Source organism: Rhinatrema bivittatum, chromosome 1 (assembly GCF_901001135.1).
Source record: "Rhinatrema bivittatum chromosome 1, aRhiBiv1.1, whole genome shotgun sequence".
NCBI lineage: Eukaryota > Metazoa > Chordata > Amphibia > Gymnophiona > Rhinatrematidae > Rhinatrema > Rhinatrema bivittatum.
Window position 1 is genome coordinate 609466502 of NC_042615.1, and position 22631 is coordinate 609489132.

General features: G+C 43.6%; 1 protein-coding gene and 1 long non-coding RNA gene across 2 annotated transcripts in view; both read right to left on the reverse strand.

The window, feature by feature from the left end:
• Positions 1-10768, reverse strand: part of TNFAIP8 (TNF alpha induced protein 8) — a 251615-nt gene extending 240847 nt beyond the window's left edge. Inside the window, exon 1 of the mRNA XM_029570929.1 lies at positions 10586-10768. Within this exon, the coding sequence (XP_029426789.1) occupies position 10586 (1 nt within the window). The 5' untranslated portion in view covers positions 10587-10768. The remainder of the gene's footprint in view (positions 1-10585) is intronic.
• On the reverse strand, positions 1689-8531 carry LOC115072927. Its single transcript, XR_003851889.1, has 2 exons — positions 7306-8531; positions 1689-2280 (listed from the first exon to the last, which is right to left on the reverse strand). It is a non-coding gene; the product is annotated as an uncharacterized LOC115072927 (long non-coding RNA).
• Positions 10769-22631: the final 11863 nt, after the last annotated feature.

Genomic DNA, 22631 nt, shown 5'->3' on the forward strand with positions numbered 1-22631 from the left:
ACGTAGTTTTGGATATTCAAAACTATGCACAATGTTTTGCCTAAAAAATAGCACACACACAAAAAGGAGGCACAAATCTGTACAGGTAGTTTTGAGGGGGGGCTCAATAAATAAAATAAAAACTATCAGTGAAATTTGGTTTTGATTTTTGCGGCAAACTTTGCAGGTAAAAATTATCCACAGGGTTTGCCAATAGTTTGATTGTCTACCCCATAGTGTAGAACAGGGATTTTCAACCCAGTCCTGGGGGATGCACCTAATCAGTCAAGGCTTTCAGTACATCCACAATGAATATGCATGAGATAGATTTGCATGCACTGCATGTTCATTCTGGATCTCCTGAAACTACGGGGTCTAGGTGTGTCCCGAGAACTCATCTACACACCCAAGCTGACAAAATATCTTTAGCAAACTAATTGACTAACCCCCACATTACTACTGAAGCTGTCATTTATTTTGGGATTGTTTGTAAATAATTAAAAAGCAACCTCCACAGTTTTTCTTGAAGACTTAATATGAAATGAGTAACTAAATTAGAATAAAGAGCATCCTCCACATGCACTCCCAAACAATTTAAGTAAGAAATAAAGAATGAATACAGAGCAAGACCATTCTTACATACCCCAAAGGCAAGTTGTGAGAGAAAAGAACATGTTCCAGCTAGGGAGTACTGTACCATAGTAGGCGACAAGAGAAAGAGCACTTGGCTCATCCAATCTGCCCAGTTATTCCTGTCTACACTGCCATAGGCATGACCACTTGTAGGATATCACTCTTGGTTCTACCCTCCTGGAGAGATCAGCATATAAAACCCCCACAGTTAATCCCCACCCCTTTCCTCATGTCTTCTATCCAAGCTTTGGAAATCTAAAATTACCCAAACTGTTCAAACACGCAGCCTTCTAGGTTCCCCTGGCCTTGTTGTACAGTCCCCAGTAACCTTCCTATTGCTTTCTAGGTATAATGGCCCTCCGATACCAACCTGGCCTGCAGTATCATTAAGCCAGATTTACTTTATCAGCCTTTTCTTTTACCCTTATCACCTTTCCCTTTGTCTGGGTCCTCAAGAGAGTAAAAAGTGGGTTATCTGCCCTCCTGCAACCTCCAAACTCTGGGGCCGATGCAATACAGTGCGCTCAGGCGTTAATAGCTGAGCGCATGTAAAAGTAGTACAGAAAAGCAGAAAAAACTGCTCTTCCGTACTTTTTTTTTTTTTTTTTTTTAAAGGAAAAAAAAACCCTAGGCAGACCGCCAAGTTATGAAGACTGACGCCGGTAAACTCGGCATCTGTTTTCATAACCATCCGTCTGCCAGTAATGAAAACGGACGCCGAGTTTACCGGCGTCGGTTTTCGTAACCGGCAGCCGCGGCAGGGTCGCGTTAGCAAGAAGGCGCTAAGGTTGCGCAAGCGATCCTAGCGCCTTCTTGCTAGTGCGACCCCTAATTTGTTTATAGCATGGTGCGCCCACTTTCCGCGTTTGATATAGCATCGGCCCCTCTGTTCTTACTAATGTCATGCAACACGACATTAGACAAAGAACATCAGGCCCAGCTAATCTGCCCTGCTTCCAACCTTAGTCACCGTTTTTCATGGTCCCCTTCTCATGGCTGTTTAGGCACATGATCAATGACAAAACATCTTAAAGAATCCAAAGAATGACCTTTTGGCCAGACAATGGGAAACAAGCAGTGCTTCAGTTCTTTTATTTTTATTTTTTTTTTCAAGCAACTTCTGTGTTCCACTTGCAAAATCAGAAAGGTTTTATTATTATGAATTTCACTTCAAAAACTAATACAAAGTACCCATGGATTTTGCTGATATGCAGCCAGTCTGAAAAACTGCCTCCCTGACTATTTGTTTTCTCCATAATTATCTGTGATATACAAGGCAACGCGCACATGAAAAGAAGATGGGGAGAAAACCACGGTTCCAACTCTCTAAATCAAAGGCATGCGGACTTGTCAGTTTGAGTTTTACCTCCAGGTTTAGGGCCACGTGGTCTTATTTGCCATCATATTTCGTGTGTCTGGGGAACTAATTCAATAATGGGGGTTTTTTTTTTCTGTTAGGCACAGAACTGGAAAACTTATTTTATGAATAAAATCCTGTGCTTCTATAAAGGTCTGTCTTTTATTATGACCACACCAGTTCTTTAAACGCTCCATTCCCCGACTTAGTTCTTTGCCTGGATGTTCCGTATTCTTGCTTTACATTCGCCTGAGCCTCGCCAGCATAGGCTCCTAACGAAGGACAGCACAGCATCTCCGGCCACGGCACGGCTGGAAGAGATGGGGGAAGGCTTAAACACCAATTTCTCCGCAGTTATAAAAATAAAATAAGAATAAAGAAGAGGAAACTTAATATATTTTCTCCATTAAGGGATTAAAATGTTTTTTTTTTAAATGTTAAAAGACAAAAGTTCTACTAGCACTGCTACATTAAAAATCATACAGGTCAGCAGACTATTATTATTACTACTACTTGCATTTAGCAAACACTACTAGTCAAAAAACATGCAGCAATTTATAAAGAGTACAGAAGGCACTGTTAAATACATACACATCAATGTGTTTTCATTGTGTTTGTTCAAACATTCTCTGCCTTGCATTATGGATAATACCTGATATATAAACTTATAAAAATCTAATCCCACCCACCCTTTCCCCCCACAATAGCTATGGGTATTGTTAGTACATATTTAATAATCCAATATATAAAATCACATTGTGGGGCAGATTTTCAAAGGGTACGCGCGTAACCCCCGAAAAGCTGCCCCTTCCACCCCCTGCACGCGCCGAGCCTATGTTGCATAGGCTCGGCGGCACGCACAAGCCCCGGGACGCGCGTAAGTCCTGGGGCTTTCCTGGGGGGGCGTGCCGGGGCGTGTCTGGGGGGGCGTGTCGCGACATTGCATCATCTGGGGGCGGGGCCTCTGAAACTGCTCCCAGGCCGGGGTATCGCGAGCCGGCAGCTGGCCAGTGTGCTCGAGTTATGCCTGCCTGAGGCAGGCGTAACTTTTATAATAAAGGTAGGAGAGGTGTAGATAGGGCTGGGGGGTGGAAGGAATGGGCAGCGCGCGCAGGGCTCGGCACGCGCAAGGTGCACAAATGTTCACCCCCTTGCGTGCGCAGACCCTGGATTTTAAAAGATGCGCGCGTCTACGCACGTATCTATTAAAATCCGGCGTACTCTTGTTTGCACCGGGTGCGCGAACAAAAGTACGCGCTCGCATACTTTTTTAAAATCTGCCCCAGTCTATCAGATAGGCATGAATACCATTTAGCAAAACATACCATATCCTTCGAGCATTCGGCATCAGCAAAGGATAAGTGATGGAAAAAAAACAAGCTTTTACCTGCTTTCAGAAAGCAGGATAGTTGTCCAAATACCTGACCTCCCAAAATCTAGGAGCCGAGACTGAAAAAGCTCATCCTCTTGCCATCAAAAAAATATTTAGTGAAGGAAGTATCAACAAATTCTCTTGTGACCTGCACAGAGTGCATGATTGCAGATAATTCAATAACCTTATCCTTAAGTAATCAGGGCCTTCCCCCTTATGTGCTTTAAAGGTATTTTAAATTTACAACAGGCCTCTACTGGAAGCCAGTGAAGACTTAAGAGCGAGGGAGAAGATCTCTGTAACCCAAACATCACACCATTCTAGCCGTTGTGTTTTATATTAGTTGAAGCCTTCTTAAATTCTTTTGCAGTAACTCTGTATATACCAGGTTACAATAATCTAACCCTGATAATTATTAATGTCAGATTTTTTTCTGAAAGATAAGAGATGCAGTTAAGAACATAAATGTCATGCTGGGTCAGACCAAGGTCCATCGGGCCCAGAATCTTATCTCAAACAATGGCCAGTCCAGGTCACAAGTACCTGGCAGATCCCCAAAAGTAGATCTAGTTCTTGTTAGTTACTCACTTCCAGAGATAGCAATAGCTTTCTTTAGTTTACCTGGTTAATAATTTTTTATGGACACTTTCTCCAGGAATTTGTCTAAACCTTTTTTTTTTATACCCACTATGTCTTGACCACGTCCCTCTGACAACAGATTTCACAGCTTGATTGTGCATTGAGTGAAAAAGTGCTTTCTACAATTAGTTTTAAATCAGTTGATTATTAGTTTCATGGAGAATTATTTGAAAGCCTAAATAACTGTCCTTTATTTACCCATTCCACCCCACTCATGATTTTATAAACTTGTCAGCCGTCTCTTTTCCAAGCTGGACAGCCCGATCCTGTGTAGCCTCTCATCATAGGGGATGAGAGGGTCCATAGGAGGTACTATGTGCAAGAAACCAAAACATGTCCTCACCACTTGAGCCCCAAGTCAAATCTATTGCGCAAGTTAAGTACTGATGGGCATAAAGGAATAGCGACGTTATTAACACGTGGAAGTCAGGCTGCAATTCTGTCTTTCCCACCCATACTGCCTCTGCCTTCTCTGTATTTAATTTCACTCTATTCTCTTGTAGCCAGTGGGCTACTTCTTTTAGGTCATTATTGATTTTTTTCCCCATTTCAAGTAGACCACCGCTCTCTTTCATGGCAGTGGAATTCCCCTGCAATCGTGTTACACGATAGCACTAAAGAGATATTAAACAGGTAGGGGGACAGAACCGAACCTCGCGGAACTCCACACGTCAGACTCTGGGACCTGGGAGTGAGACCGATCTAGCACAACTTGCTGTGACCCTATCTGCAAAAGGAACCGAAGCACTCCAGGACTCTTTCCCCTCTACACAAGGAGGTCCCTATTCAGCAGCGTGGGGAGCAGGAATGTGCCTGGCTAAGCTTAGATGGGCCATTCAGCAGGGCCTCACCAGGCCAAGGCGACCGCCAAATATACTCGTGTTGAGTTACCCGGCTACAAGTTACTTAGGACAATGTTTTCTCTGACCCGTATAAATTGAGCTGGGTAGCGCTTAATCTTGGCACTGGCTGGATAAAATTAATCCCCATCCTGGAACACCTCACCTCTTCCTTTTTTTTTTTTAACCTGGTTACATTTTATTTAGCTAAAAACTTACCTGAGTTAAATTTAGCTGGTGAGAGATAAAAACTTCTGATTGAATGTTTCCTATCAAGGTAACTTTCCACTACCCATACTGCATATTAGGCAAATGAAAGTAACGAAAACAAACTCAAGTTCCACTCCCACACACCCCCCCCCCCAAAAAAAAAGTTAAATTGAAGCAGGGAGCAACAGCACCAACCAGATTAATAATACGAAGAACTAGTGTTTCGCTGCTTCAGTTCATTTAATATCTGATGTGTGCAAAGGACAAGACAGCAAGAGTGACCTGCCACCCGGAGCTTGCTCTGCATTCTGTGCTGTTCAGGTCACTGAAGGTGCGTTCGAGAAAGCAGCGGGTGCAAGGCCAGCAGAAGACTGGAACGTCATTGGGGATTCATCAGTATTCCATGACATGATGGATCCTCAATAACGAGAAGAAGTTTTATTTTGGAGCATTACCAAATATTTGTTTACATACAATGGGAATCTCTTCAGCCAGCGAATATTCTGTGAAGTGGCTTTGCTTGTTGTTTTATTTCATTTTACTTTTTTAAAAAAGTTGTCTTTTTTAGTCAAATGTTTTAAAAGAGCCCCCTTAAAACAGGCAGACTGCTGTTGGAACACAGCCATGTTATTGCATGTTAATGTTATAATGTAAACCGAATTGATATGTAACATTGCTACATGAATTTCGGTATATAAAAATGTTAAATAAATAAAATAAGTGTTAGGTTCTACGATTTCTGTGTTTTTCATGGTCAGATTTTAATTTTCAATAAAGGTTGTTTTCTCTTCCTCCTTAATTTTTAATTTTTTTGGAGGGGGGGGGGAGGAGATTTTGATTAATCTTGGATGCTATCAGAGCACATTGCTGTTCATCATTTGTTCTTCTTTTTGTGTCCTTTTTTTTCTCCCACCGTTCCTGTTTTTAAATTTCACATCAGTTATACGCTAGCCATATTCAAGAAAGCCATGGGTACAGGCACAAGATGATTTACTGTGAGCAAACAGTGAGCATCACAACTTTTAGCTTAACAGTGAAAGGCTTCAGCTCTTGGGCTTTCTACAATCACTTCTTAAAGATTCACTGTGCAACAAGAACAAAAAAAAAAACAAAACAAACCACCCCCCAGCCCCGTTATGTAACACACTTGAAATCTTTATAAAATATGAACAGTTTTTACATGAAAAATGGTTGTTTAGTCACAGCTGGCAACAGAATAGACCCTTAGAGGGTGATATTCAGCACTACTAGAAGCCTTCCTTACAACAAAGGCTCTTTCTGACACTGCTGGTATGATGTAGCAAGGGTGTTCACTGTCCACCCCTTGTTAACTATTTATATGACTTTCTACAGATAGCTGTTATTTACAATTACTTTTTGCAATAATTCCCACATCTCCTCCAACAGCAAACAGGATTTATTTTAGGAACTGAGCATGAATATTAACTCTGATTTCTGTTGTCTGTAATATTTTCCTCTTCAAGTTCAAATACCCCAGAAAAATTATCTGCCACAATCAAGCCTTCACCTGAATACCAATCAAGTTTAAAATTACGCTCCTATAGCTGCTGAAGTACCATTTGAATCCTGCAGATTACCATTTGATCCCTTAGTAGCAAATGCAATGAGTAGCTTGTGATCAGAATCTACTTTTATTTGTAACGCAAAACAGAACTGTCCAACTTTGTATGAGGTAGGCAGCTCCAGTACTCGAGTGCCGCAAACAGATCTCATGTTCAGGAAATCTATAAGGAGTATCCTGAAAAATCAGACCTGTCTGTGGCACTCAAAGACCAGAGTTACCTAACCCTGAAAAAAATAATCCAGTTCCCCATTCTCAGTTTGCACACAATTCTTATCATTCATCTTGTTCTATCTATAGGCTTTTTCTGTTGCCTGTATTATTTCAGTTCCCTAGTAAATTTGCATCAATTTCACTGAATCAAGTTTATTTTCTTGTTGCACTTTCTCTTTAAAGTATGCTAATTAATCTCTGATCCCAATCACTATTTCATTATAGTTGCCTAACCTTACAAAACTGGCTTTTAGGCTTCAGGGTAGTTACAAGCTTTTTCTTGTTTTTTTTAAACTGACTTCCTCTCAAGAAAGGAACACAAACCTTTTGCAGAATTCCTGTTTTCTAAGTAGGTTTCAACTTCCTCTAGCACCTTAAAGTAATTACTCTTTTCTCCTAGGCCTGGCTCAAAGAATAAGCAAAATAAGCAACTGCCTAGAACGGCAAAGCCAGAGGGGTTTCACTTCAGGCTTGAGCTGACCTGTCTGCAGCCAATGCTTCAAGACCTCAGGATCACATCACTGTCAAGTCCTCATCTGCAAATCAGGAAGCAAAGTGTGACTAAAAGGCCACGATGGCCAGCACTACAAGGGGAGCCAGAGTAGGGCTGACACTAGAGGAAGGGGGAGCAGGTACTTCAAGTTCCCCCACCCTCTCCTGCCCAACATCACCATACTCAGCTGTTATTGGCAGAGTCAACACTTCTCAGCCCCTGATCATAATGAATGTCAGCCAGCCGGCCCACACTTGCAGACCCTGTACTGGCTCCGCCTCCTTCTAAGGCTCAGGATTCCTGCCCAAACAGGAAGATTACATGAGAACAAGGAAGGGCCTACTATGGGGATGGTGATCGCAGCAGAACACTCACGGGGCTGCCAGGCGCAGCAATGTCACTTCAAAAAAGCGTTGCTGAACAGCTAGGGGATATGGCTTGGTGAGAGGACATATTTTATCTGACAATTGCAACAGAAAACTTTGAGCTGTCTTTTCTGGTCAGTCGGAAGGTATTGTGAGCACAGATACCTGTGCTGTTATAGTGACAAATAATGGTAACTTTTGCTCAAATTTCCCTTGTACATCATTGATTTTTCAAGTAAAATGTTAATCGTTGAAACCTTTTCAAAATGTCTTCCAAGTAGCCCTTGACCCTCAGTTCTGTGGGGGATTTCAGATTTTCTGTTTCCTTGCTGTCTTCCTTATCTGACAGCCTCTCTCTAAATTTTCTCTTTACAATCTGCATGAGTTATTCCTGTTATCATATGTTACCTAGGTTCAGCAAAGGTTCACTTATACTAATATAAACATAGTGGGTGACTGCAAATTAGGATCAATTGACCCACCCAGTCTGCCTGGTTGGTCCCATCTGCAGCTAAGCATATATCCTAGTTGTCAGCCTTATAAGCTTGCTCACTTACAGGGTAGTGCTCCTTGTCCAAGTCTGTTTGGCAGGCTCCCATCCTTGGTCCTCAACCATTCTGAGTAGATGAGCATACAGGTTCCCATATTTAATCCAACACTTTCGCTTCCTCTGCAACCTCTCAACATTGTTCTTACCATTACCATCGCTCAAAATATGCTTAAAGTGTGTTATAGCATCAGTGTCCCCCTTCCAGGCTATACAACCCTCATTAATAAAGAATTTCCTCATATCCCTCCTTCCCACTTCATATCAGGAAACCTTACCTTTGAAATGTTTTGTAATGTAAGTTTGCATCTTTCTTATTTTATTGAACCTTACTAAATATTTAAATGTTTCCATCTTTTCTCCAGGAAATACATTTGGTGCCCTAAGCCTGTTTATGTTACAGGCTCAGTTCCATGTTAGAAGTCCTATTATTGGCTTCCATCCTCACGATGTCCTTATGAAAGTCCAGCTTCCAAACCTGAGCAGAGGACCTCTACAAGCATAATATGGCCTCCTTTTTCCTGAAGCTACCTCTACTTGTGTACCCAAGCATACTATTAGCTTTTCCTGTTAATTTATTACATTGACAAGCTTCCTTCAGGTCATCTGAGATAATATGCTTGTTTGTGGATCCAAAAATCAGAACAGTATAGACACACCAGCAGGAGAGGTTGTTAAAGGGGACTTGAAAAAACTGGAAGAGTGTAAAATGGTCAAGAGTTTGGAAACTGTGCATCGGTGCAAATAAAAAGCATCAAACTATGCATCTGAGTGCAAAAATTCACAAGACACTAATCAATTAAGACAAGAGGTGGCAATTGTTAAACTGGAAAAGGAACTGGCCCAAAGAATAAATTTTTACCTCTGCAATGACATTAATAAAAGGTACTGAAAAGAACTGGCCCTAGTTTCAAGACCTGGCCACTTTACCTTTATCGGACTGAACTATTGCCATCACTCCTCGCCCAACAGTTTCTTGCCTACTCCCACAGTCTCCAGCTTGCTTACTAGTCTTCTGTGTGAACAGTGACAAAAAGCCTTACTGAATTCCACACAGGCAACATCCACTTCTCCTCCTTGATAAACCACAATTGTACTAAACAGTAGGCTATAAGCAAGAGCTATAAATTTCTTCCAAGTAAAATGGGGGAAATATGAAACTGTCCATGCCTCAGGCTGCAACATGCATGGTCTTCCCATGGAGACCATGATTTCTTAAAAGAGACACTATCTAACAGAAAGTACAGTATTTCTTAATTTTCATTCAGTTGCTTATCTTCTCTGTTAATATCACTCCAAGAGCTTTATCTAAGGTAAGGTGACTCCCATAACGATGTGCACAGGGACAGCAAGCAAATCTTAAGTTACACTGATTTCTGCCTTGGTTCAACTGGACTTGCACGTCTAAAGTAGCTATAAACTAAATTGTTTGAATAACCTATTAACAGGTTTCAATCAGTGCACACAGCCTATCCAGCACAGCTTTATTGTAGTTCAAAGGAAAATTTGTTCTAGAATTAGTGAGTTTAAGTAACAAGTGGAGGTAGAGATTTTAAAGATGAGCACAGAAACGTTACTGATTAATAAATATATAGTGCTAAAGAAATCCACAGAACACCATAGATACTCATATTTCAAGTAATTCAGTTATCATCAAATCCCATGAAACTTCAATGTTATTACCAGCAATAGCAAGTGCCAGCAATTGGTGATACAATGTACCAGAACATTTTAAAAGGCTGTTATCTTGAAAACCAGTCCATAATTTTCTGAAAAAGGGCCAGTCAACACGTGAGTTCTCAAGGTGTGTTCAGTCATGCAGCCTGATTGCCTAACCAAACTGAACGTACATATAAAATATTTTAAACCTGGAAAAAAAAAAAAAAAAAAAAAAAAAAAAGACTCCATGCAAATAAAGCAAATATTTACTCAACATGACCATCCTCGGGGGATCACATGTTACAACATTCATGTCAGTCGAAGTAAGATTAAGTCATTTCAAACAAACTTAAATGGCTAAAAATAGTAACAGCCTTCCTTGTTACACACATCATAAATTATGTTGGTAGACCGCTTCAGGCTAGATCCAAACCTTACTGTTACCTATCTAACTGAAAATAGAGAACTTTATTTGGAAGACTTTCCAACTTCATCACTGCTCTGCAGGCATGCCACAAGCCCTACTCTTCCAGCCGCTGTCAAAAACAGCTCAAACACCAGCTCTGTCTGCTGTTCCATTTTACCGTATCACCCCAAGTCTGAAATCCAGCTTCACTTCAAAGTGTTGATAATGATCTTTACTTTTCTAAACTTGTATAGTGTAGCCTAGGCTAAAATAAATATTTGCATTACTTACTTCCCAGGTCCCAGGCAGAGTCGGGAGTTAAACAGGAAAGTGTTGCAGTAGCTGAAGAGGCAGGCAGAAAACCAGCACATGGAGGGAAGATCCGGCAGAACGGCTCAATTCGCAGCAGAGATAGTGCCCGGAGCTGTGCTGCAGGAAGAGGAGCACCGGGGAGAGCCTGGCCAGCTGGAGGAAGCCAAGAGCCTGGCTATGAAGAGAGAGCGCCCCCTGGAGGCAGAGAAGAATTGCGGCATGCAGCACGGAAGCCCAGGTAGCAATCCTGCTGCTGAAGAAACGCACCAGGATCCACATGGAGGAGGAGGAGTTAGATCACAGGGCATAAGAAGAGGCCCTGAAAGTCACCCAGGCAGGGCTGGTGCTAACCTTTTTTTTTGCTGCCCTGTTTGAAAAATTACTGTGCTTCCCCACCTTTCATTTAGTGTCTGTCCTGGGTCCATTAAGTAAAGTCCAGCTCTGTCCTGCAATCTATATATTTTTTTTAAAACTGACATGCTTTTCCCCTCCCACCAGAACTAACGGTAGGGAAGGGTATTAGGTAGCCTAGGTAAACCTTACAGCCTTGCATTCAAAAGTATAGACTGCTGAGCAAAAATAACATTTAAACATGCATATTATATTTACATGCACTCCTGTGGTGCCTACCAGAAAACTCTGCAAAAAAAGACAATTGGAACTTCTATGAAATTAGACTTTTTGTAATGCATATTGGGTGTGAGCTTGGCCCTCAGAAAGCCATGAACAAACAAACAACTACCAATACAATATAGTAAACCTCCCATACCAAAACATCCCTAACAACTTTATCTATGAAAAGGCAACACTGCACATATTACACCAGGCTCTAGAACACCAATAAAAATTCTTATTAGGAAACCAGGCTGCTACAGATCCTTACACAGAAATTACATGCCAGCAAAATACTTCACCTCAGTCACATATGCAGAACACAGACAGACCCTGACCAAATACAGAATAAAGAGATCAGAAAGTATAAACAGAAACATGCTGAGAAGAACTGAACTGGAACCCACAAGCCAGCCTCCTCATGCAGAGCAACATCGGAAAAACAGAAACATTATCACATTAAATAATATAAATCAAGAAATATAAAACAATCATAATAGTAAAATCACATTCATAAAAAGAATATTTCAAACAGTTAACAAATATACAAAATATTTCAAAATATCTGATGAATAAAAATCCAATAATTAAAATATGTTCTGTTCCCCCCCTCCGAAATTAAATATTTAAAAAGAGCAGAATTATCAAAATTACACCCAACAATTAAAACTAATAAGGATTTAAAAAATCTTCTTCTCTTCATACCTGTGATCTTCTGATTTCCAGTCACCCTGAGATTGTCGAGGATTGGAGGAGGTAGGGACACCCAAATTTTATCTTCTCTCTCACACACACATGCACACAAAACAATTCATTTTCTCACACACTTCCTCTCGCTAACATACACAGGCTCCCTCACAGACACAAGCACACAAACATATACACACATAGGCTCACACACACTGACACACACATGCATTCAGTCATTCACACACATACACACATGGCCTCTTGTTGTCTTCGGGCCATGGTGAGATGAGCTCCACCATGGCCCTGGGCCTCCTGATGTCTTTGGGCTGGCCCCGCAGGCCTTCCTGTTTGGGGGGGGAGCAGAATAGGAGCTGTGTGCACACGCGGGTGTGCACACACACAACCAGAAGATGGGCCCCTCAGACGGCAGCTTGAGCGCCAGTGGCTTGGAGCCTCTCTGCTTTTTCAGCTGCCGGCGGCCCCGTGGTCTCTCTTGCTGCCGCCGGCTCCGGGCCTGCACCCAGGAGCTGTAGTGAAAAGAGGCTGTGCCGAACCCAAGAATTCTCAGAGAAGCAGCATTGGGGGTCCAGAGCCGAGCAGCAGGAGGAAGTGACAAGAGCCAACTGAAAAGAGCAGCAGAGAATCACCAGGAGCCACTTGGGCAGAGACGCTGCAGGAGACTGATTCTTAAAGGCACCATGAAGGAGACCCAGGCCCAGAAGAGGCGAGAAGGGAATAGCACAGAAGTGGGGAGAGTAAGCCCACTGATTAAGAGCTGCAAGATGATGAAAATCCAGCCAGGGTACCTGAAGTGGGAGAGAAAGAGAGAGTGCCATCAAGAGAGCTGCAGAGAGAAAGATTGCCTGTAGTGCCGCAAGAAAACAGAGACAATTAAGAGTGATTACTCGCAGAGAAATTGCCCAAAACAGAGCAGCTGGTGGCCAGAGCTGCTGTGGACAGAGCAGATCCTGAAGAGACCAGAGGGGCAAGCCTGAGCGAGGACTTGACGAAACTGTGGGAATGCCACTGCTGAGTGTCTGAAGGCTAGAACAGGTAGCTGGGGAGACAGCCTGCTGACTCTGAAGACAGAGAAAGGAACGCAGACCGAACAGCAATGCCAGTGAGAAACCAGCGCAGTCAGGCAGCGTGCTCAGATTTAGATACCTTGAGTCTGCCAGCACTGCAGCTAAGTGAGCAGGTGACAAGTGGGCAAGTTACCCTTTCCCTTGAGTTTAGGTAAAGATCCTGAACTTTTTTATGCTTGCTAGACAGATGTCTAGTATCCCTAGAGCTGCACAGATTAGTAGGTACCTGGTGAGAGTCAAGAGGCCCGTGGAGGGTTACAATGTGGTAGCAATGCCACACGGCTGGCCCAACGCCAGCAACAGCCTAGATAGTCTTCCTACTGCCAGAGGAAAGCGTGAGCTGATTCACTTACACCACCCATTATTAGACACTGACACTTGAGTCATGGTGAGAAGTTTCCATACTTGAAACTTCAAGTAACTGAGTTATAGTTGTACTCATCTTGGGGTAATATTTTCCTTCCAGGAAAGTCTGCAAAATACAACAGGGTAAAAAATATTAAGAAAAGAATAGTGATCCTTGAAACTAAGAAGCACCAAGTGCTAGAGCTAAACCGAGCTGCCGATTTGGTACTGATGCTTGTTGTTGAATCCTGTTAGAAAAAAGCAATGTAGATTCATACCAGTAATGGTAGCAGCGTGGGTTCATATATTGTGCAGTTGAATCGAACACTCCTGTTATTGTAAAGGAATAGACATTCTTTACTGGTTGAATATTGCTGGTTTATAATACTGTTAAATTACATGAACTCCTGATTTGATTTGCAGCTAAATAGTATCCAACAACCTGAGCGGGAGCGTCCTCTCCACTCCAGTGTTCCCAAACCACATCCAACAACCCCCTGGGCTGCAGTCCAAACAACTACTCAAATGGGGTAAACCCAGTAGATGCTTGAGGTACTTCCCTCACAGCAAAAAGGGGATGAGCTTATCCCAATTGCCTGAACCGTTTTTCAAACAGCTGCGTAGCATAGCCTTCAAGGTCTGATTAAACCTTTGCACCAGCCTGTCGGTCTGGGGATGGTAGGTTGCAGTGGGCAGATGTTTAATCCCAAACTGATCCCAAAGACGTGCTAGTTCCCGGGACATAAAATTAGTTCTCCGGTCAGTAAGGACCTCCTTCGGAAACCCAAATTAGCAAAATATTTTCACCAATTCCTGTGCTATTACCTGGGCCAAGATGGACCGTAACAGAATTGCCCATGGAAAACGAGTGGCATAGTCCATCATCACCAGTATGTATTGGTGATCCCACCGACTCTTCTCTAGTGGTCCTATTATATCTACTGCTAGCCTGTCTAATGGGTCTTGCACCACCGGTAGCAGCACCAAGGTTGCTTTAGGTGGAGCCTGTTTGGATACCAGCTGACACTCTGGGCAGGACCTGCAGAATTTCTTGACCATCTGGTAGATCCCATGTCTGGTACTGACCCCTTGGGTTCCATCACCCTTCGTGTAGGCGGCGAGGTCCCAATAACTGCTTCTGCCTCCAAGTACCTCTCAGTGTTGAGGATCGCTCTTTTGAGCCCACTGGCCCCCTGTCTAACTACCCAATTTCTCAAATCTATGGGTAGGGCGTCAATATATCGTTCAAGCACAATCATATCAATGATCCTGGCAACTGATTTTCCCTCCGGTTCTAGCCAACGGTACGCTAGGTCCTTGAGATGTTGGGCAAGTGCCCTTGGGCGGTCCGTAGCGCTAAAACACGTCTCCCTATATCGCCTCCTGTAGGATTCCTGCGTTACCCATCTGTCCAAAATTTCTGCTTTCACTAAGGCATAATCCAGAGCTTGTTCTGGGGCCAGAGCCCTATAGGCCACCTGCGCCTCCCCTGCTAGGCATGGGGCGAGCCTTGCAGTCCAGTGCTCCCTGGGCCAGCCTGCCACATTGGCCACCCTCTCAAAAGTCACCAGGAAGGCCTCAGGGTCATCCCCCGGTCCCATCTTTTCCAACCTAATGTCCGAGACTGAGTTTCCCGTACTAAGTCCTGTGGCGGCCGTGAGAGTTTGTGCAGTACCTGCATGTCCCTGGCCTTGTTGCACCCTCCAGTGCTGGGAAACCCTCTTTTGTTCTTCCAGCAGCTGTAGCAGGGGTTGCTGCTGCTGTTGCTGGTGCTCAATGAGTTGACGGACCAGCTGCTGCATGCCTTCCTGCTGTTTTTGCAGTTGGCTCGCTAGCCACTTCAAAATCTCTTCTGAGGCCATTCTCCTGGGGAAATAAAAAGAGGAAGAAGGGACCCACGTGTGGTCATGCGATACCAGAACCCCTTTTAACTTTTCCCGGTCCTCCTCGCACCCACACCTGAGTGCCTGGCCGCTTACCAAGTACTCCCTTCTTGTAACACCTTTTTTTTTTTTTCCTTTACAAAGCTTTCTTTTCCTGTGCCGCCCCCACTCGACGTCCTACTCCCTACCGGGATCCTCTTGCGCACGCCCCTCTGCACCTTTACCTCACTCAGGTTGGTATGAGCACATCCACAAAGTCCAGACATCCTCAGCCTCTCCAACAAGTGAACTCCGCAGATCCCACTGTTCCCACCATTTATGGCGTGGGCCACGTATGACTTCACTCACAGGAGGGTAGACCAGCGCTGCATCATCCCCGAACCACTTCTTCCCCAGGGATCTCTGCTACTGAGCTCTGCTGCACTTCAGTATTCTAGGCCTCGACGTAGGCCTCCAGGCCCTTGCAGGGTCTGCACAGGTGCAGGGAGAACTGCCTGGCAGCCAGTCCAGCCAGGCTCCCCAGCAAACAAATACATAGTGTCTACAAACTGTTTTGTAACAGTCCTTTGTTTTATAGCTCCCTCTCTGATGACTACAGGTGGGTCACAAAATAACTCACAGTGGGTTCAAACAAACCCCCACCTGTACAGGGCAAACACCATCTGGCTTCTCCAGCCAGAAAACAACCGCCCTGCTTGGGAGTTGCACAACCTGCCCCAACTCCTCTCGGTTGTGCAGCAAGTTACAGCCTTCCCATTCCTTTAACAAAAACACGGTGCAGAAAAATAAAGTAAAACATAAAAAAATTCCCCTTCAGCAGTGTCACTCACTCCGTTTCCATGCTGGAGTCAGCAGCTTCCTCATACCCTCCTCCAAAGAGCTCGGCTTTTCTGGCCAGTTGTACCACTCCGGCACACCCTCCTCCTCCACTACCATTGGTTCAGGTGTGTCTCAGTCACAGGGGCTTGGTTCAGCTGCATACTCTACGTCCTCCTTTGCCCATTGGCTCAGCTGTGCCTTCCCCCCAGGTCTATTTTCGTTCTAGGCTGAAATAGGCCCTCTGCTGCCTTCACAACAAAGTGACTCCTGTTTGGGCCATTTTGTGTGTCCTGCGGAATGCAGGGCACAATTGTTTTTTGCATCTTTGTTGGGAGAGTGGGCTGATGCTCCTCTCCCAGGATATACTCGAATGGTCTGAAATAGGCCCTCTGCTGCCTACTGGGAGCAACCCCACAGTCCTCCCTGCCTGGGTCACGGCACCCATCCCCCTCCTCCCAGGCCTTGAAGTCGGCCACTCCCTCTTGCAAGTAGTCCCAGGAGTGTGACACCTAAGTAGAGGTCAATTCCTTGCCCCTTCCCACTCCGCATGCTCAGGACTCATGAACTAAGGCAACATTCGGCAGCATGTCATAGTGACACCTGTGACTTTGTTTTCAGTCATTCTTTGCTCTCCTGCAGGATGCAGGGGACACAATGGATATTTCTTTCATTTCTGTCGGGAGGAGGCTATCAGCCTCCCTCCCGAAACTCGTTTTGGGATGGACTGAAATAGGCCCTCTGCTGCCTAACCCGGCTCCGGGTTCCCCCAGCATTGATCCAGCTCGGGTTTTCCTGCCTCAAATCTGGCTGCTCTTCATCACAATATATCTATTTTGACTGATTTTGCAATTTCTTCTTTCATTTACAAGTGACCTCATGAGACACATTTTGTCAAGCATCCTGTTTCCTGTGCAGCTTTACCTTACAAATCAGTAGTTGGTTTGTGATAATGAGCATTGTTCTAAGACAGTGGTTCCCAAACCTGTCTTGGAGGACCCCTGCCAGTTAGGTTTTCAGGATATCTGCAATGAATATGTATGAGATACATTTTCATGCAATGGAGGCAAGTGCATACAGATCTCCCTTATGCATATGCATTGCAGATATCCTGAAAATCTGACTGGCTGGGAGTCCTCCAGAACCGCTGTTCTAAGATATCCATCTAAAGGATCAGACTTGCATTCATTGACAAGCTTAATGTAGTCTGCCTCGTGAGTGGAAACCTTCCCATAGTGGTGTCCAAGGCTGATGGTGAATGAGAAGAAATAGGAACTTGTGATGTTTCTCAGAGGTGTCACCCCAAGAAGCCTTCTTTCCCATTGGATTTAGACTAATTAGGCACAAAACCTACCTAATCTAGTCTTCCAGAGGTAGGGAGAGAAAGCAGGGATAAAATTATCAGATAGAATAAGAATTATTTTCTAAAATGTTTCATTTTATTACCATTACTAGATTTACTGACAAATATTCAGTTTAAAACATGCAAATAACAAAAAATGCTGTCCCCCTAGAATCAATTCTTTGACCTAAAAGATTTGATTTTATCAGATAAGAATATTATACTTTCATTTCAGTGACGTTGTCAGAGATGTTCACCTGAATTAGTGTATTTAAAAAAACTGGATTCTGTGTGGTTTTTTTCACAGTTGTTCCAGCACTCCGCAGGATGGTACCATAGGTAAGTATAAAGCTTCTTGTGTTATAGGCCTTCAGTTTCTGTATGAGTCTCTTCAGTGTTAATGTCTCTATCTAACATTTCTTTGGTGTGCACACTTAGAGCCAGATTTTGAAAGATTTATGCGCGCCGGGCCTATTTTATAAAGGCCCAGCGACGCGTGTAAAACCCTGGGATGCGTCTGTGCCAGGGGATTGTGTGCTGGAGGCAGCCACAGAAGGTAAAATAAAATTTAGGGGGGGGGGGGGGTTTAGGATAGGGCTGGGGGGGATAGGTTAGGGGAAGGGGTGGGAAGATTAGATTAGGGGGAAGGGAATGGGTGAAGCCCATGGGCGTCGGCACACCCAGGGTGCACAATTGTGCACTCCCTTGCGCATGCTGACCCCCGATTTTATAACATGCACGTACCTGCGAGCACATGTTATAAAATTGGGCGACCATGTGTGCGTGCCGGGTAGTGCGCGCACATGTATGCCTGCGCGCTTCTTTGAAATCTACCCCTTAGCTGTTTTACTTTTGTATTCCTGTTGCATGGGAACGCTGCTTGACAGCGCTGTCTTCCTTGTTTAAGTGAGCTATCTTGTTGCTTCCTTTCCTTTTTCTGTTCTATTATTCTACACTTTAACCAAATTAAATGGAGAGAAACAAATTATACTATTCGTGAGTATCTTCTGGTAATGCAAAGGTGTTCCCTTGTGGAAATCCAAAAGACTTGATGTACTTTTCCAACTAACTACAACTTAAAACAAAAGAATTATCTTTTCCCTATACTACAGTGACCATTGAAAGAACAATGTTTTAGGCTTGACTGTATGCATTCACTCTTCTCTCTCTTCACTAATAGCAAAAGTATTCGCTTTGTAGTTTTCTGATAAAATAATTTAGCCCAGTTATTTCACTCTGTCCGATCTCTGGAGGCTAGAGTGGCAGACCTGGAGGAGCTGAGGCAGACACAGAGGTATATAGATGAGACCTTCAGGGACATAGTAGCCAAATTCCAACTTCAGACTGGCAGCCATGGTTATGCCTTGGAGGAAGAAGGTCTCATGATTGGAGAGCATCAACTGGGTGCAGCAGGAAAGGATCCTTTAGCAAGGACCTGCTCTCCAGGTGGTGCATTGTCCTTTCGCACCAAGGATATCTCCCCAAGGCCTACTGCCCAGGAGGGAAGGGTTAGGTCGGCCGTCATAGTTGGTGATTCGATTATTAGGAATGTAGATAGCTGGGTGGCTGGTGGGCGTGAGGATCGCCTGGTAACATGCCTACCTGGTGCGAAGGTAGCGGACCTCACGCGCCACCTAGATAGGATTTTAGACAGTGCTGGGGAGGAGCCAGCTGTCGTGGTACATGTGGACACCAACGACATAGGAAAATGTGGGAGGGAGGTTCTGGAAGCCAAATTTAGGCTCTTAGGTAGAAAGCTTAAATCCAGAACCTCCAGGGTAGCATTCTCTGAAATGCTCCCTGTTCCACGCACAGGTCACCAGAGGCAGGCAGAGCTCTGGAATCTCAATGCGTGGATGAGACGATGGTGCAAGGAAGAGGGATTCAGTTTTGTTAGGAACTGGGGAACCTTTTGGGAAAGGGGGAGTCTCTTACGAAGGGATGGGCTCCACCTTAACCAGGGTGGAACCAGACTGCTGGCGCTAACCTTTAAAAAGGAGACAGAGCAGCTTTTAAACTAGAACAAAGGGGAAAGCCAACAGTTGCTCAGCAGCGCATGGTTCGGAGAGAGGTATCTTCAAAGGATACTAATGATGCATTAGAATTAGGGCATCCCAACAGCAAGGTTTCAATAATAAGAAAAGTAGTCCAAGTGCCTGTAACTAAAAACTCACCTGAGCTAAAACATTCTAACTTATCCCTATCAATTAAAAAGCAGAATGAAAATACAAACAAAAAACAAACTTTGAAATGTCTGTATGCTAATGCCAGAAGTCTAAGAAGTAAGATGGGAGAATTAGAATGTATAGCAGTGAATGATGACATAGACTTAATTGGCATCTCAGAGACATGGAGGAAGGAGGACAACCAATGGGACAGTGCTATACCGGGGTACAAATTATATCGCAATGACAGAGAGGAGCACCTGGGAGGCGGTGTGGCACTTTATGTCCGGGATGGCATAGAGTCCAACAGGATAAACATCCTGCATGAGACCAAATACAAAATTGAATCTGTATGGGTAGAAATCCCTTGTGTGTCGGGGAAGACTATAGTGATAGGGTAGTAGTATACTGTCCACCTGGTCAAGATAGTGAGACGGACAGTGAAATGCTAAGAGAAATTAGGGAAGCTAACCAAATTGGTAGTGTGGTAATAATGGGAGACTTCAATTACCAAACACCACACAGGCTGGTACTGCACTTTAAACAGGAAATCAAAAAGAACAACAAGTGCAGATCAACTTCTTGGATCCAAATGTTTATTTAGTATGAACAAGTTCAAATGGCAACTCCACTGTCAAATTTATTGTATTATTCCAATCGCAAGTAGGGGTCCCCCAACACGGACCCCGTGTTTCGCCCACTGGCTGCGTCGGGAGGGACAGCACCATATAATCAATGTTCTGAAATAATAAATTTCAAACATTTAACATGGATCCCAAAGAACAAAGGGTACATACCGGCACGAACGTAAATAATATTAAAGCATACAACATACCTTAAAGGTGCAACTAAGGTGTAACACAACCAGCATTTTAAATGCCAAACCACATTTTGGCGCGAGTGAAATCAGCCAATCAAAGTCCGAGAATGGGAAGCCAATCAGATCAAGGCAGGTAAGTAGGAAACCTTTCAGGTGAAGAAACTCCACTCCAAGTCACAATTAAGGCCACTAGGGGTCACCATATCGAGAAGGTAAATCCATTTCTGTTCCCTTTGAATCAGCAAATCAGAATAATTGCCGCCCCGCATCGGGGGACGGACCACATCCAATACAAAGAATCTTAAGTCTGTCAATTGATGGGACTGTTGTATCCAATGTTCAACTAATGGTTCATTTTCCCTTCGGTTTTTAATATTAGATCTGTGCTCTATAATACGGGTTTTTACCATACGTTTCGTTTTGCCCACATATAATTTTCCACATGGACAATGGACCACATATATGACCCCCGTAGAATTACAGTCAGATGAACTTTGGAGTGTGAAAGTTCTAAATGAGCTGGGGTGGGTAAACTCAGACATAACCATTGTCAGGGAACATACCGAGCAGTGGCCACATGGCTTATGGCCACTTACGTCGGAAAAAGTGATAGGATTAGATACCGTATGAACCAACATGTCTTTCAAATTCTTACCTCTCCGGTATGAGAAACGGAGGGTAGAGTGGAAAAAACGGTCCAAAGATAACGCTGACCAGTGTCTCCGTATTAGATTTGAAATAGCCTTACTTTTTACCGAAAATGGCAAGATACAATTTATAGACTCTTCCTCGCATGGATTTTTCGGTAAGAATAAAAAGTCTCTGTTCACATATAGAGCCCGCTTATATGCGCGTTTCAAGATTCTATGAGGGTACCCTCTCAGGGTGAACCTCATCATCATCTGCTTCCCATTCTCGGACTTTGATTGGCTGATTGCACTCGCGCCAAAATGTGGTTTGGCGTTTAAAATACCGGTTGTGTTATACCTTAGTTGCACTCCCTGTTACCCTGATGTTGAACTCCTTTAAGATATGTTGTATGCTTTAATATTATTTAAGTTCGTGCCGGTATGTACCCTTTGTTCTTTGCGATCCATGTTAAATGTTTGAACTTTATTATTTCAGAACATTGATTATATGGTGCTGTCCCTCCCGACGCAGCCAGTGGGCGAAACACGGGGTCTGTGATGGGGGACCCCTACTTGTGATTGGAATAATACAATAAATTTGACAGTGGAGTTGCCATTTGAACTTGTTCATACTAAATAAACATTTGGATCCAAGAAGTTGATCTGCACTTGTTGTTCTTTTAGACTTCAATTACCCCAATATTGACTGGGTAAATGTATCATCCGGACATGCTAGAGAGATAACGTTCCTGGATGGTATAAATGATAGCTTTATGGAGCAATTGGTTCAGGAACCGACGAAAGAGAGAGCAATTTTAGATCTAATTCTCAGTGGAGCACAGGATTTGGTGAGAGAGGTAATGGTGGTGGGGCCGCTTGGCAATAGTGATCATAATATGATCACATTTGAATTAATGACTGGAAGAGGAACAGTATGCAAATCCACGGCTCTCATGCTAAACTTTCAGAAGGGAAACTTTGATAAAATGAGAAAAATTGTTAGAAAAAAACTGAAAGGAGCAGCTACAAATGTAAAAAGTGTGCAAGAGGCGTGGTCATTGTTAAAAAATAACATTCTAGAAGCACAGTCCAGATGTATTCCACAGATTAAGAAAGGTGGAAAGAAGGCAAAACGATTACCTGCATGGTTAAAAGGGAAGGTGAAAGAAGCTATTTTAGTCAAAAGATCTTCATTCAAAAATTGGAAGAAGGATCCAACAGAAGAAAATAGGATAATGCATAAATGTTGGCAAGTTAAATGTAAGACATTGATAAGACAGGCTAAGAGAGAATTTGAAAAGAAGTTGGCCGTAGAGGCAAAAACTCACAGTAAAAACCTTTTTAAATATATCTGAAGCAGAAAGCCTGTGAGGGAGTCAGTTGGACCGTTAGATGATCGAGGGGTTAAAGGGGCACTTAGAGAAGATAAGGCCATCGCGGAAAGATTAAATGATTTCTTTGCTTCGGTGTTTACTGAAGAGGATGTTGGGGAGGTACCCGTACTGGAGAAGGTTTTCATGGGTAATGATTCGGATGGACTGAATCAAATCACGGTGAACCTAGAAGATGTGGGAGACCTGATTGACAAACTGAAGAGTAGTAAATCACCTGGACCAGATGGTATACACCCCAGAGTTC